This window comes from Leuresthes tenuis, unplaced genomic scaffold (assembly GCF_036924035.1).
Source record: "Leuresthes tenuis unplaced genomic scaffold, fLeuTen1.0.hap1 SCAF_22, whole genome shotgun sequence".
Classification (NCBI taxonomy): domain Eukaryota; kingdom Metazoa; phylum Chordata; class Actinopteri; order Atheriniformes; family Atherinopsidae; genus Leuresthes; species Leuresthes tenuis.
The window spans coordinates 18493089-18508127 of record NW_027325376.1 but is presented as its reverse complement, the minus strand read 5'-3'; the positions used below and the strand labels follow the sequence as shown (position 1 = coordinate 18508127).

Here is a 15039-nt window from a genome sequence, read left to right as displayed (position 1 = left end):
AATAAGAATGCTATGAACTGTCCAGAATTAGATTATGATGAATTGTATTTACCAGGATTGAAATGTATTATAAATGAACTAGATTGAATTAACAAATCAGTTGGGTTGAATTGGATTCTAACTGGATTGAATTCATTTTAAATTAATTTTGTGAAGTGTCCCGAGATTGCTTTTATTGTAATCGGCATATGTCAATAAAATAAATGGAAAAAGAACACCACAGATTCAGGAGTGTTACAATTTATTTGGTCTTTTTGAGCTTTTTCCTTTGCTTTTTTTTTTTTCTCCACAGGTTAAACCCATTATAATAGTCAAGAGAAATAAAAACATTTTTCACATACTGTATACAGAAATAATACTCTTGACACACAGTAAAAACAGTTGATTAGGCCCAGCCCAGTGCGAGATTTCACATAGATGCAACAATAACGTATTTCCAAAGCCCGAAGGTCTGCGAAACCTGCAACTCGCATGAGCAGAGACAGTTCTGAGAGATGTAAAAATGGCCACCAGGACAATGTCACGATTGTGTTATCGCGCGGCCAAGGCTGTAATAAAACACAAAACAAACATGGAAATGAATCCTGAACAATTACAATAAAAGCATGTAGATAACTTGGACAGAGAGGTTGAGCTTGTCTGCTACATTAAAGGTAGCCACAAAGCCCTCGTCTTCGTCTAGCAGTTTCATTCACATACAATTTCAGTATGGGTGCCCCAAGGGAACGATAGGCTGCAATTTAGGTTTGGGATTTTTCTGGAATGTACACACGGGGCCAGATTTCAAGCTTTCACAGGCAATTCGCTTCAACCTCTGCTTCACAATACTGGAGCCTGCAGAGAAATCCTTTTCATAAAGGTACGGTCGAGTTGGAGAAGTGGAATGTTAATTTCCCCTTACATGAAGCACCCATACATGCATCTTAAAAACTCCAGTGAAAACCTAGAAAATGTGTTCACATGAACCAATAAATCCATCATCCTAATGTAGACTGCGTCCATTGCCATTTAGGAATAGTTTAATCCAGTGTTTATAAGAAAGCCAGTCATAAATATACCCCCCCCCCCTCCCTTTTCCCTCTGTAAATAAATGCTGTGAATGGTCTTAGCTGGCTGGCAGGAAGCTGTGAAGGAAGAGCCTTTTACTGTACTGCGATGCTGTGAGTGGAACATTTGACCAGTGAGTTGTGGGGATTTGTACAATCCAAACCATTTTAAACTGCCTTTGTGGATCATTTACAGTTCAGCAACCTCAAGCACCTGACAGAGACCACCCACTGTTAAATACACTCAAGCCTGAATCAAGCACTCTCCCCTGAATTTTAAATGTCTTAGAAGTCAATCTTGTTAAATGTCAGTAGTTCAGCAATGTAAGCGTTCGAAAAATAGAACACCGATTTCTTACAACAGGACTGACGGCTCCTGCCTGCATGTCATGGTTGCATCCAACACATAAGAGACTTGCTGGCATTTAATCGGGCCAAGCTGATACTTAGCTTAAAAAGTAGCTAAATCATCAAGCTTAGGGGACTTTGTTATCTGAATAAGGCCTCATACTTTACTACTGCATATAGGAGGTAGCTGATACATCTTGAGACATCGAGAGATTCAGACAAAATGGCCAAAAATATAATCGATTCAATTGATCAACAAACACTGGAGGAAACAATGATAAGTCATTTTGCACCCTCAGTATCTGAGACATGAGGCTGCTTCGCTAAACCAGCTGATTTGCTGCACACTCATTCAACGCTCTAGAAATTTACAGACTGAATGGCTTCTGCTCGCGGACGATCGCAAGGTAATTGTCAATAGCGAGACGGAACAATAATCACAAGCACGGGGCTATCATCTGCTGTCGAGTGAAAGGAATGGAAGCGTATTTGGGCTCCGGACTTAATAACCTCACAGAAATCGGTGTATTTTCTAAACGCAGCGGCAAGCTCCCTGCAAGAGCCATCTCTGCGGTCTTGGAAGCCAACTGGTCTTTCTTTCATCCCTCATTCATTCATTCATTATTAGTGGAGAAAAAAGGACAGCAGATGGTGACCTTGGGTGCACGCACTGAAAGAATTAGGAATAATATTCACAATTTTAGAGAGACAGCCAGGGCTTTTGTCCACATCCCTACAGGGATGTGCAATTCCTGTTCAGTCGATGAAAGGTCACACTTGATCATTTGGTTTTGACCTATTAATGTCTAACAAAGGTCTGGCAGGTGTTTCAGTTTAATATGAGCCAGAGCAAGTAATAATGTGCGTCTGTGCTCCAACAACTAGCTGTGAGCCAACTGAAACAAGGCTGAAAACCAGGCACATTCGTAACATGCACTTAATTGAGCTGAAGTGAGCAAAGGCAGCAAAGGCAAATGGGGTGAAAGCCACCGAAATGCCAGACCCATTTCTACATTGCAGGATTTATTCCACAGTGACCTGTCAAGGTAGAAATTTCATCAATAAAGTATATCCAGAACATGTTAAACTTGTGGGGGTTATTTTCCTCCAGCCTTATTGAATGGATTTCCAATTTTCTCAGTGGAGAAAATGTGCTTCAACTGGAGCTGCAGTACTTGAAGAAATGAAGCCAACTCCTGAGTTTCTTAAAGTTAAACACTCGAAAAATGGGTATGTTTACATGCACACAGTGCTCTGCTATTCGGAGTCACCAGTTAAGGTCTGGCCTTTAGACTATTAAATGAGATATTCAATTTCCCCCCAAGCAACAAAATTCATATATTCCTGTTCCAGAGCTTGGTTAGTTTACCCAGAAGGCTGTGAATAGATATTCGCCCTCCATCAGCATCACTCGCTACCACGTTGTCACTGTTGCATGTAGCGCTTTGATTTATATCATTTCCCCTGTGGCTGCTTTCACACATTCATAGAAGTGAATCAGATATCATCTCTGCATAGTCTTAAGAAACTGAAAGATGGAACGAAAGTCAAACTGAAACTGAAAAGAATGTCAGAAAAATTCTCGACTGAGCTAATTAGGAAGGAAGACTTGTACTATGAGGGCCAGAAACAAGTAAATAAATTGAAAATGTGATGGTGAATGGTAAAAAAAAACAACAACATGAAAAGCTTTATATTACCATGGCTGATTTGGCAGCTGTTAAAGGTTAGCTAGCTTGGAAGCTAGCTGAAAAGGCTGCAGCTAAGCGTTTTAAAACTCAAGCTAGCTAGCTAAGTAGCTCCTCTTAAAAGCAGGAAAAGGTTTTTTGTTTTTTTTTTGTTTTTTTTTAATACTTCACACCAGTTTAGTTACTTTTTATTGAGTAGCACTGTATTGAATGACTTGGCTGAAAGCCATTAGGCGTGTTTAGTCTGTTTTGTATCTTCGCACAGACACAAATTGGTATGGTCTCGTGTTAAACTTGATACAGATTTTTATTACCAAGGTAAGGCTAGTTCTGGCTTTAAGATTACAGACATAGAAGGTTTTTAAGGTACTGACACCAGTATTTTTCTCTCAATAGTATGAAGTCACCTCTACAGCTAAATCAAAGGTTTAATCGGGGTAAATTAGACAACATTTCTGCATGTAAACATACTGTTTACAAAGCCAAATTAAGCTTTAAGCATGTATAACCCAATGGATAGCTGTGTTAGGCAGCACTTTCCTCTGTAACTCCTTCACAAAGCCAATTAATAACTATCCTGCCACATGTTTTATTCTGGCTTTTTAACTGAAATTCAAAAACACAAACACCACTCACAAGTAGCCTCTTGGCGTGATGAGGGGTCAGGACCTCTGTTTTCTCCACTGAGCCGTCTGATTAGATTTTATTCATGTGATGCACTGACCATTTGCCATTCTCTGATTAGGGGCAATGGTCTGGCATGAATGTTGAATTAGGATTATCAAATCAAGTCTGCTTCCTGCCACTACAGGGCTGAGAGCAGCTCGCGGGTGGCCAGACATTGCTTAGGCCGTGTAGGGAATTCAGTACCTGTCAGTCTGTACTCAGGACGGTGATTTGTAGTGACGGATGGGGCGCTGCCTGGAAGAGCAGAGCGCCACATAATACTCATCAAGACTTTGTTATTGGAGTGCTGGCTGTCAGTTGACACAGACAAATGGCAGCTACATTTCCCAAATCTGACAGCCAAAACCAAGAATCAGACAGAACTGTCGAAGGGAGCCTAAAATGCGTCTCGTTTACTCCCTCAGCTAGAGAACTGCAAATTTGACAGACTGAGATTACACTTTAAGATCTGAGGTAGGAATATTTTTGTTTGAAACCGTAAGCATTGAGTCATTCTACTTCGCTGTCGCAGGAAGGTTTCTCACCAGCTCAAGAGAACTATGACCAGAAGTTTAACCCAGTCATGAATGACAGGCTGAAGAGGATACTTCAATACCAAATGTTTCAACCATCTCGGTTTCCTTGTTACACTTTTCTTTTTCTTGCTGAGCTCTGCTGACTGTAACAGCAACGCAAGCGTAATGACTATGAGGAGATGGCTCGTGTTCGTGAGAGCTAACATGAAGAGACAAGGCAATAACTCCTCGCTCGTCTTATTTTCAAATTGCTGGGGGAGAAGACAAGAGATTGAAGGAAGGTAGCGAACGCTGCTGCTATAATAAAGCTCACAGTTTAGATCAAAATGAAGAGGATCCACAGCGCTTAAGACCTGGTGATGACAGGAGGTCAACATCGAGCTTTAGACAAGCCAATCTATTAGTCTCTGGCTTGTTTACTGTGGGATAGATTTTAGCTCTGTGTTCAGACTATTGGGCTTTCCTCCATTTCCTCTCTGCGAGTGTAGCTTTTTAAGCCTCTGGGTATATTCAAGCCACTTAGTCAAATTAAAAAGCTTTGTGTCAATGCATAAGTTTTGTTTGAAGGGTTTTTATGCTGCAACTAAAGAGTACCCAGCCACCACTTTTGAACCTTTTTCCTAATGTAGCAGTTTTTGTATCTTTCTAGAGCAGATTATTTATGCCCAAGGACGAACCTTTGCATTGAGGATGAAGAGAAAGTCCAGTTGGGACCTGTAACCAGTGGCAACAGAGAAACAAAGAAACGGAAAGGAGGAAGAGAGCGTTCTTTGAAACTTTCCGCATTAGGAACTTCTTGCATCGAGATGTGAGCTGGAACAGGAAGCCACTCACCACCTCGCCCAGAGTGCGCAGGGTATTTTGGTCCCGTCAAGGCACATTAATTAACCCAATATCTGAAAGCTTGAATGCTACCTGTTCTTATCAAGAGGCTAATTACCTCTACCTGCTTCCTCCGACGGCAGTTGGATTATTAGGCTAATCGCAAAGCTTTCACTCTGCATCGGAACAAGTCTGTTATCGCCTTCCCGTGACACGGCGGCTGTGACGAAGCCAATCGTCGTCTGTACTTTGTCATGTTCAAATAAAGTCCACAGCTAACAGGATGGGGTTTTTGCTGGAAGTAGGCGCGTCTCTTTCGGCCGCTTACACGCTTGGTGGCCGTCTGATTGCAATTCAGAAAAGGAAAAAGAAAAAAAAACCCACTCCTGGATACTGTCGTGCATCATCAGATTGTGACGGTCAACACACGCCAAGACTTAGGAAGAATTTGCTGCTGTAGCAACTTCCCCTAAACCTGCCAAACGCCATCCATTTCCCAGAGGGTCTATACAAAAATCCATTGGAAAGTGCCCAATGAAGCTACAATTGGCATGCAGGATGGTGATGACTGTGAACACATGGTGAGTTCTTCATTTGTGGCAAAAGCACATTCTGGTCTGCTGAGGATGACATATTTCCAGATCTCTACAGTCAATCCCCAACTGTAAACTGCGTGTGTAGCATCACAGTTAACAACCACTTTTAAAAGCTGCAGTGCAGCATTTCATGATGGATATTTTAAAAAGACTATTAAAAAAAAAACTTTTTAAAAAATGATTCTGGGTCACACGCTCGTTCTCTTAGGAGCTGGATGAGAAGATCGAATCTAGTCTGGAAATTAAATGAAACTATTAGAAGCAACAAAACTCATCAATCGGCATCTCTGGAATCTAATCAGTGCAAAACCTTGGTCTTAATCTTAAGAGTTGTAGTTTCCAAACTGGGTTACACGGGAGACTTTATTTCTTGGCCAGGAAGAGTGATTTTAGAAAGCCTCAGCCAGTTGCCTAGCAACGTCATGGTGACAAATGTGAAAGAGGGAACTGTAGCTGGCAGTATGTTAAAATGTCTCTGATCAGGCCAACTGAGAAAATCCATCAGCTTGACTTGAGTGCTTTCAAAACTTGGACCTACCAGGAGGTTCTTTCTTTTTGTGTGTGTGTGTGTGTGTGTATAAATCTTCTGGAGCAAGAGACCTTTCAGGTGCAACATGATCAAAGTCAAAAAGTTAAATAAATTCTAAAGGCCTGAATTGTACAAAACAGACAGAAGGTCTTAATGAACGAGGAGCAGGTCTGATTGTTTTCGTTTTGGCCAGCGACACTAAAAGAAGTCTTTTTTCAGTCACAAATCTCTCTTGCTCACTTTTATTCAGATTCAGTTAATCAAAATGAACCGCTGGTCCGATAAAAGCCTGGAAAGGGGCTCGCTTGTCTCCATCGGGAGAGGGGAGAAGTGAGTGAACTGTGAGATCTTTCAGACGCACAGTCTGAAAATTTCAATCAAACGAATGCCGCAGGATTACTGCATCTGCAAACTCTCGTGAATTTGGCTGAACCACCCTCATAAGAACACAATGAGCAACATCTAAACATTCTTTTTTAAACTACTGGAAAGTGTATTCATGTCAGTTATATCTGCGGGTGTCCCAGCTTCATCTCTGCCGCGCCACATGCAAATCCCTTCATCCCACTCTGCCCCGACGTGGAGGTAAAAGCGACCTATTTGCTAACGCCCTTTGTGCTCGCCCTGACACACTCGCAGTGGCATTCTTTGGCATACGAAGGGGACGCAGAGGGCTCCCCGACTTGTTTCCTGTGCTGTGTCGCCTGCCAGCCGAATGAATCTGTCCAATCCCTGGCATTTCCTGGGGAATGTGACTGGAATGTTATCTGCCTCCAAGTGGAATGCCTGGAACATAGTTTTGCCTTGAAATTCACAAGTGGCCTAGAATATCTTCTCCGAGTGCTTTCTCCCATAATGCAACAAGCAGGCACAGTAAGCTTTCCTTGAACAATGAGTCTAGACATACACGCACACGCAGAAGACTTTTTTTTTTTGCTTTTTTTTTTTTTTCTCCTTTAACAAAGCAGTGCTAAGCTGGTTTGCAAATTTAGGCCAAACTCCTAGCATTTTACCTATGCGCCAGATTAAACCGCTCAAGGAACCATGAAAAGATATATATGAAAAACACTTCACAAAATAAGGCACTCCAATTTTCCATTGTCCTGAATGCTTTGAGTCTACAGAGAGGTAGAGGCAGATGAAGCTGTGCGAGCCGCCTTATCCACCTCTGCATTGTCACAATGCTTCAAAGGTAGGGGGAGATGAAAGCAGGTGATATGAGCGCTCTGATAGAATCTGAAGATGGGACTTGTGATCTGTATCCTGCTCCTTCAAAGGGAAAGAGTAAAAGGGATAGACAGGAAGAATGAAACGGGCCACAAGCTATTGGTTCACAGGTAGCTATCCCACAACTCATTGTACCACCGTTCATTGGCTTTCCAGTTTCCAAAGCAGCAGGCTGATGCATAAATAAGGCCTGCCGTGATTGGTGCTCCCATGGGGGCAACTTCCCACTGTTTTTTTTTCTCTATAAAGATTCCAAATCCTCTTTATAATGGAAGGCAGTAGTGGTAACGGTCCTGGGCTGTATTCCTGTGGTTACGACTGCAGTTCTTAAAATCCAGTAATGAGAATGAGCCAGGGGCAAGGCTGGATTTAGAACCTGTCGTCTCTGAGTTGCGTCGGGGACTTGAAGGGCTTGAGCCCCAGTATTCTTCGTGGGTGAGCCCTCTCTTTGGTCACATCCAGAGGCTTGCTGCAGGCTGCCCAGTCAAGGTCAATGAGGGGCGAGTTGGAGGGGTTAATGGGCGCTAGGCGGAAGGAGGGCAGCGTGGGGGAGCCGTTGGTAGAGCACGGGGCAGAGCGGGAGGTGGGAAAAGGAGCAGAGAAGGGATCAAAGAGTGACGCTGCGTCCGAGCCACTGGAGGGATCCGCCTTGAGGGTGAAGGGGTCGCAGTCTGGAGAGGGGAAGGGGTCACAGTTGGTGAAGGGGTTGGTGGGCGAGGGCTGATATCCAAGAGGGTTGCTGTCCGAGCGAATTGGACTGCGGCCGCCAGCCGAGTTCCTGCTGCCCGCAGAGATGAAGCTCCAGGGGTCGATGCGGGGCCGGATGGGAGAAGGGCGGGGCCGGGGAATGACGCTGACCTCAAGGCGGCGGGTTTTGGGGCTCCAGAGGGCAGGGCTGGGTTGGAGAAAGTAGGGCACTGAAGCCTTGTCCTCAGAGTCCTGTGTGTCCTGGCACAGGGGCAAGTCCAAAACTGTGAGGAAGGGGAAAAAAAACCAAAATAAATCAAATTTAGAGAGCGTTTTGTTTTGTTAAACATGAAAATAAGAATGGGGGAAAAAAATGTTGGCCCCATCCCTTAATCAAGGAAATTATATGAAAAACAGGCTGCATATAAAATGCTCATCCCTCCGTCTTTAACGCTCTTGCTTGAGAAGAGTCTGATTGTAAATCAGCAAATGACTTCCCAACGGCTGCTGAATTCTCCACTCGCATAAACTTCTGCAAAACCCATAAACCTGTGAGCTGAAGCTGATCAAAGCAGAAACTGTTCATGATTAAGGCAGGAAAAAAAAAAGAAGGAACAATTACAAGCGAAGAATGTTGATGCAATTAGTCTAAATTAGGTATAGCACAGTGTTGCGTCGCTAGTTGACGGAGCTGCAAACGCAGCAGACAAACTGTAAATTAGCAGAGACAAGAACATTACACTTGGAATAAATCACCCTGAATGAACACTTGCTATTTCCAAATGTGATGTGTCTGCCAAATGGCATTATTTACATCAACAGCTATTCTCCAAGGCTGCTAAGCTTTTCAGCTGACAAGAAAGAGCAATCAGGAGTCACATAAGAGCAGCCGAAAAAAGAAGAAATCCTCGGAATTCACGGGGGTTTTTCAGGCTCCCATTCACTGGCTGCAACCTTGTGGCAGTCTGTCTATGCATCTTAGCCCGAGTCATTACAGTCAATAAATGTAATAAGATGTTTAGCTAAAACACTCGCCGTTTAATTACGCGTGGCTTTTTTTTCTTCTGCCTCCGTTCCTCTAATATAAGGAGCACATGTGGTCTGTGAGATTGCGGCTGTTAGTGGAGGAGCAGGCGAGGCGCGTCTGCTCAGTACCTGGGGGGGGTTGAGAGCTGTGAGATCCTCTCTGTGGAGAATCCAAGGCTTTGTGAGTCAATCGGACCAAATACGGAGTGTGAAATGCTACCAAAGGCCGCTCTTACAGGCCTCAGAGAGCCCACTGGCTCTTAAAACAACCAGGTCTTACATCACTGCAGCTCTAAACTGTGCCAGTTCTTCGAAGAAATGCAAATTAGTCTTTGGGGGGGGGGGTTGACATGAATATACTGTACACGACTGTGCTGCTGATGTGCAGATAATGACATGACACATGATTTGAAATATAAAAAAAAACCTTTGAACGGGATATTTCCACATCTTTTATGCATGCGTCCTTCACAAGTTGCTTTCTCACACATATCTGACAAGCCCACATGCATCTAGCTCCAGTCTAACTCAGTGTTCGACTTCCACGTAAAACTCTCTGAAGCAGAGACCAGACAGGGCGCAGATTAAGGGTTTTGCCTGACCTCAGCTGGGCTGCCACATGTTTTGCATTCGTCTCTAACTTTGCCATCTAAGAAGCCTCTCTGTGTTGAAAGGGGCGAAAACAACAGAAGATTGGATGCTAGCTCTGCTTAGTGAGAGTTAGCAGTGAGGAACGGAGGGCCAGCTGTTACCTGAGATATGCAAATAGCTGAAGAAAAGCTTTGATGCAAAAAAAAAGCTCGAGCAGCATTGAATAATCCTGTGTGCGGGGGGGGGGGTCTTTCTAAAAGAAAGGCACAAATCGTGAGGGAACATGTCGAGGAAGTGCGTAGTTCCAGATCCAAGTTTCAGTTCAGGGCTTCCTGAAAGACGCTCTGTGAGGAACTGCAGATGAATCTCAGCTAAATTAAAAAAACAAATCAGCGGCACCGGCTGGGGAAGAGCATGTACTCTACAGAAGCACTCTGGTGATATAGTATTGCTCTTTAATTAAGCTGGGGCACATACATAAGAACAAAAAAAGACGGTCATAATTAAAGCAGCAGAGACAAAAAAAAAAAAAAAAGTTCTCAATTCCTACACTGGCCGTGATGCAACTGCATGAAACCTTTTGCCTAGACATCGGACACTTGACGTTTAGACTCTAAAGTGAAATGTAAAACAGACTGACCGAGCTGAGAAGCATTCAGGCCGTGGCTGGACCTCCTCCTCCTGTCCGATCTGTGTTCCTGGGTCTCACAGCTGAACTCCCCCCCGTTGCTTGAACTGGAGGTGACGGTCCATTCTCCTGGGGAGGGCCTGTCCTGCCGCACGGGGGTCCCGGGGCTCTGCGGACTGTGGGGGGTTTGTGGCGTCCTGTGGCCGGCCCTCTCTCGGGGGTTTGGTGGAGGCGGCGTCAGGGGTAAGGGTTTCAGTTCTTGGTACTGCAGGGCTAACTCCAGGAGAGGCCTGGGGAGCAGCTCCGAGGTGGAGAACGTGATGAGGTCATCCACTACTGGGGGGTCTGAAGTGAGGGGCTTGGGGTGGGAGATCTCAAGTTCGGAGAAGTTGCGGTCCTCTAAGGAAGGGAGGTTAGTTCGAGGGGGAACCCTGGGGGGCATGTCCAAGCACCGACCAAGTCCTACAGACGCCAACAGGGAGCCACCACCCAGCAGAGCCCGGTGTGTGTTCTTAAACATGCTACTGAGAGAAACCACCCCAGGCATGGGGGAGCCGGCTGGGGAGTAACCCCCCTCCTCACTGCCCGAGTCCCCCTGAGAGGGAGGAAGGCGCAGGCTGTCCTTCACAGAGGAGCCTGCAGAAAGAGACCATTTTAAGAGAACAGCAGCACAATGAGACAGAAAAGGATGACTCAACACATTTATTATTCATTTAGCTTCTATTCATAATTCACACTTGTGCCACTCATGTGAATGATAACGTAAGATGTGCGGCTGAAGGTTAGGCTGGTGATGGAGGGTACAGTACCGTTCTGAGCAGGGGGAGGGGTTGGGGTGGTAGGTCGGTACTCCTCAAAGTCATCCCTCGACTCTCCATTCTCATTGCTGTCGGACTCCAGGAGCTTGGCTCTCATCGACAGACTGAAAGCAACCGGAATTTAAATAAAGAACAGCGACGTATGAAGCAAAAAGCCTGTAAATGTTTCAATGTAGAAGCAAAAGCAAAAAAAATAAATCAATCTTGACCGTACCTGCTATCCTGGGGACTGGGCCGCAGGACTTTGGGGCTTTTGGGACTCTTTGGGCTCTGGGGCCTCCAGTGGGGGCTCAACCTCAAGTCTCCATTCGCTTGTTTAAGAGATGGGGCCTCTAAGGGCCAAACTGAGCTCAGCCCAATCGTCCTGCTGTTATCACTGGGACTGACTGCAGAGAGAAGAGAAGCACATGAGAGCAAATAGCAGGATGAAATGAACAAGGCGTAGCAGCGATATGTAAGCCGAACTGCTCTAATGAGGTGAGCGTTTTAAAAGCCAGGCTTCACCAACGAATCAACACAGCCCCGCAATCATTTCCATCACACAGACCTTCCGCTGACTCGCATAACTGCTGGAATTTATGAAGCCCGGTGTGCTTTCCTACGCAGAAGTTTGCAAAGTTGGGAGCCCAAATTAACTCTAAAGTCGATCATGTGGCCACAATATATCTTACATATTTCACAGGGCAGAATGTGTGAGAAGAGGGAGCGAAAATCATCTTGAAATATGAGGGGGAAATGCAGAGTTAGACTAAAAGTTGAGATTGCACCTGCCAGGCTTTGGCAACATATCTCATCCCTTTCTTCTCCACACCAGCTGACTTGTGCTGCTAAAGCAAATAGTGTGAGCAGCAACCAGTCCCCTGACGACTGTACGAGTGAGCAGCTTTAGCAAACTAAATCTGGTCAATAGTCAAAGTGTTGGCCGAGGTTATGTCACATTATCCAGTGGGATATGCCTGCTCTAAATCCTGTTGAATGTAATATATTCAGAGGAGGATGGGAGGCCGTACCCCGACACGGCACCATCTGTGAATTCAAAGTTGCAAAGTATTTGGGAGGCTGAACATATACTTTCATTAACCAATCGGATCCTCGTAGTGGAGCCGGTTGGGTAAGTCGAACTCGTGCTGCAGCTGATCAGAAGGGGAGCGGGAACCTGTCTTCCTCAGCAGGCAACGCCAACAAAAATAAAGAAAAATTAAATAAATAAATAAATAAAAAGCCTTTAGTGTCTTTTTTTCGTGCTTCTTTCTGTGAGAAAAACTTTCGCACGCAACTAAACCAACCCCGTTAGAAGCTGCTGCATTTTAAACTTGGCAGAAAAATTGACTTTCTCATGATCTTGTTCATCTCTTGAGATTCCAGCCTCATATGTGAACTACTGTTTTTGAAGCCTTAGGTCTGTCATTCAGCTTTATTCTTTTTTTTTCAGAGCTGGAGAATGACTAGAAGCTCAAGATGACAAAAATCTGTATCTCAGAGGACGACCATCCAAATAAACCATTAAATCAACAACACCGGGTGACTGCATCCATCTTTTATATGCAGTCCGAGCCTCAATATCCTGTCCCTCTAGCACCAGAACTGAACTGAGGAACCCAACACAAAAATTAGATCTGATCATGGCCCCACAGATAAAATATCCATAAGCTGCCGACATGTGTGACACAGCCAGCCTGCTGAGAGGCAAAAGACACTCCTTATTGCAGCCCCCCCTCTCCCGTCTCCATTAATTCCCTAAAAATATGGGGCGGTTTGAATTTCTTGTTATCTAATTTAGCGGAATACGGCACAATGGAATTGAGCTCAGCAGACTAATGCAAATCAATTCGGCAGTTCTCAAGACAAATATGGTTCGTGGGCCCCAGAGATAAATCACTGCTTGCTACTGAGAGGGCAAGCATAAATATCCACTAAACACATTTTAATGACAGGCACACTCATGGTTTAGTGACTGCCATTAAGGAGAGTCATTAGGAAGCAAAGAAAACCAGCCTGCTATTTAATGAATAAATGAAGCTGGCAGATGTTTTGGATTTACTGACCACTTTTACAGCTAACTCTTTCACAGCAGTTTGTGCTTATATGCCAGCCACAGCGGTAATTGTTCAGTAAAATCCCTTTCACCGCCCATTTGTCCGCCACAAATTTCCTTTTGGGTTTTTGTTAGGACGGACTGGCTGGAGGATCCCTCTGAAGGGAGAGATCTCTGGATCGTCTGCGTAAGAGCCTGACAAGCAGAGGAGTATTGTAAATCTCTGTGGCCGCTGCAAACCTTCTTAACCTCTCCTCGCCGAGCAATGAATTCCTCCCAGCTTATTTTTAATTCAGTCAACCGCACTGTGGCCCAGTGCATGCATATAAAACCGTTCCTGCTCGAAATGTGTGGCTGAATGGCTCCCCCTACTGGTGCAATGCAGCAACTGCAGCGATGAGGAGGCGAGCGGGTCTACAGTGGGTAAAAAAATAAAAAATAATGAAAAAAAAAGTGCTGAGCCGCCAAGAGGAAGTCAGATAATATTTGGACTGGAACAGGCTATTGAAAAGGGAAAAGGGTGTGTGTGAGAGACAGAGCAGGGAGGGAAGAGTGAGAGAAAGAGAACGGGGGGCCCATGGGGAAACAGGGGAAGACAAAAGACGCGTGGGTGGTTGAGAGGACATGAAAGGAGAGAATTTGGAAACGGGGAGATGTGATGTTGCAAAAGAGGCTATGTGTGCAGGGATGACTAAGAGTGATTCTGCAACTTTTGTAACGCTCTCTTTTTCTCACGAAACGTACACAAGCGTACGGCAAATGCAGCTGCACAGGTGAACGTGTGGAATGGGGAGGGGAGAGAACAGGAGTGCACTCACGCTGGATTGCACGAAAGCGTGGGCCGAAGGACGGCGAGGAGCCCGAACCCAAGTCCGGGGAGTTTCGCCTCTTTTCCAATCCTGGAGATGCTTGCACCGTAATCTTATGGATGAAATCTGCAACACAAACGCACACAAATACAACGGGAAAGGTCATTGGATTTTTGCAACACCTCGAAGGAGATTCATACTTCACGAAATTCAGTCTAATAGAATTGAATCCTGCAAAATTAGCTTTTCTGCACACGTCTTTTCAGTCAAAGTCCAATTTTCACAAGTGAGGGACGTGCAGGACTAAAATCGCACAGCTGCGTGCTGCAAATTCACACTGCTAACAACAAGCTTCACAATTCAGTGTGTTTCAGGAGGAACAACCTTAAATAGGCCTTCCTTCAAATGAGCCATCTTGAATGTGTCAAACCTCAAAATAGTCTCAATGTCATCATTTTCATTCAGTTCGCAGCAAATTTTCTATGTCAATTATCTGTTTTGTCCTATCAATAAGTCAGACATTCAAATAATTTCATTTCATTTCATTATTTGTCCCTTCCACTGTCTGCCATGCGGTAACACATGTAAAAGGTCTGTGAAAGTGATGGCGTTAAAAAGAAAAAAAGAGTGTACAGATCTCCTTCCATTAGTACGTAAATGAATCACATCAGAAATCATCAAGTCAAAGACGTCAAGTAGACTTTGAATAATCCAAATGAGGGGACAATTTTGTCAGCTGACAGCAAGCAGCGGACAACTGAAAACCTTCGAGGTGACAGGTAATTAATTGGAAGACTTAACAAACTTCACCCCTGACAGCTGTCAAGCTCAATTTAGCAAGGAAATGCATGCACAAGCTAAAGGGAAGTGGATAGAAAATATGTGCTTGATGCTGATGGAAAAAAAACAACTAAACATTACTGAGCAAGTTTAAATTAACCAACCACAGACAGGAAAAATGGTTTAAGCAGACATTAGGTGACGGAC

At 44.5% G+C, this 15039-nt stretch overlaps 1 protein-coding gene across 1 annotated transcript in view; it reads right to left on the bottom strand.

The window, feature by feature from the left end:
* Positions 1 to 224: 224 nt before the first annotated feature.
* LOC140282169 (mitogen-activated protein kinase kinase kinase 11) overlaps positions 225 to 15039 on the bottom strand; it is a 46917-nt gene continuing 32102 nt past the window's right edge. The window contains exons 6-10 of the mRNA XM_072376744.1: positions 14062 to 14178; positions 11423 to 11594; positions 11200 to 11312; positions 10403 to 11026; positions 225 to 8429 (exon numbers count right to left, since the gene is read on the bottom strand). Of these exons, the coding sequence (XP_072232845.1) occupies positions 7828 to 8429; positions 10403 to 11026; positions 11200 to 11312; positions 11423 to 11594; positions 14062 to 14178 (1628 nt within the window). The 3' untranslated portion in view covers positions 225 to 7827. The remainder of the gene's footprint in view (positions 8430 to 10402; positions 11027 to 11199; positions 11313 to 11422; positions 11595 to 14061; positions 14179 to 15039) is intronic.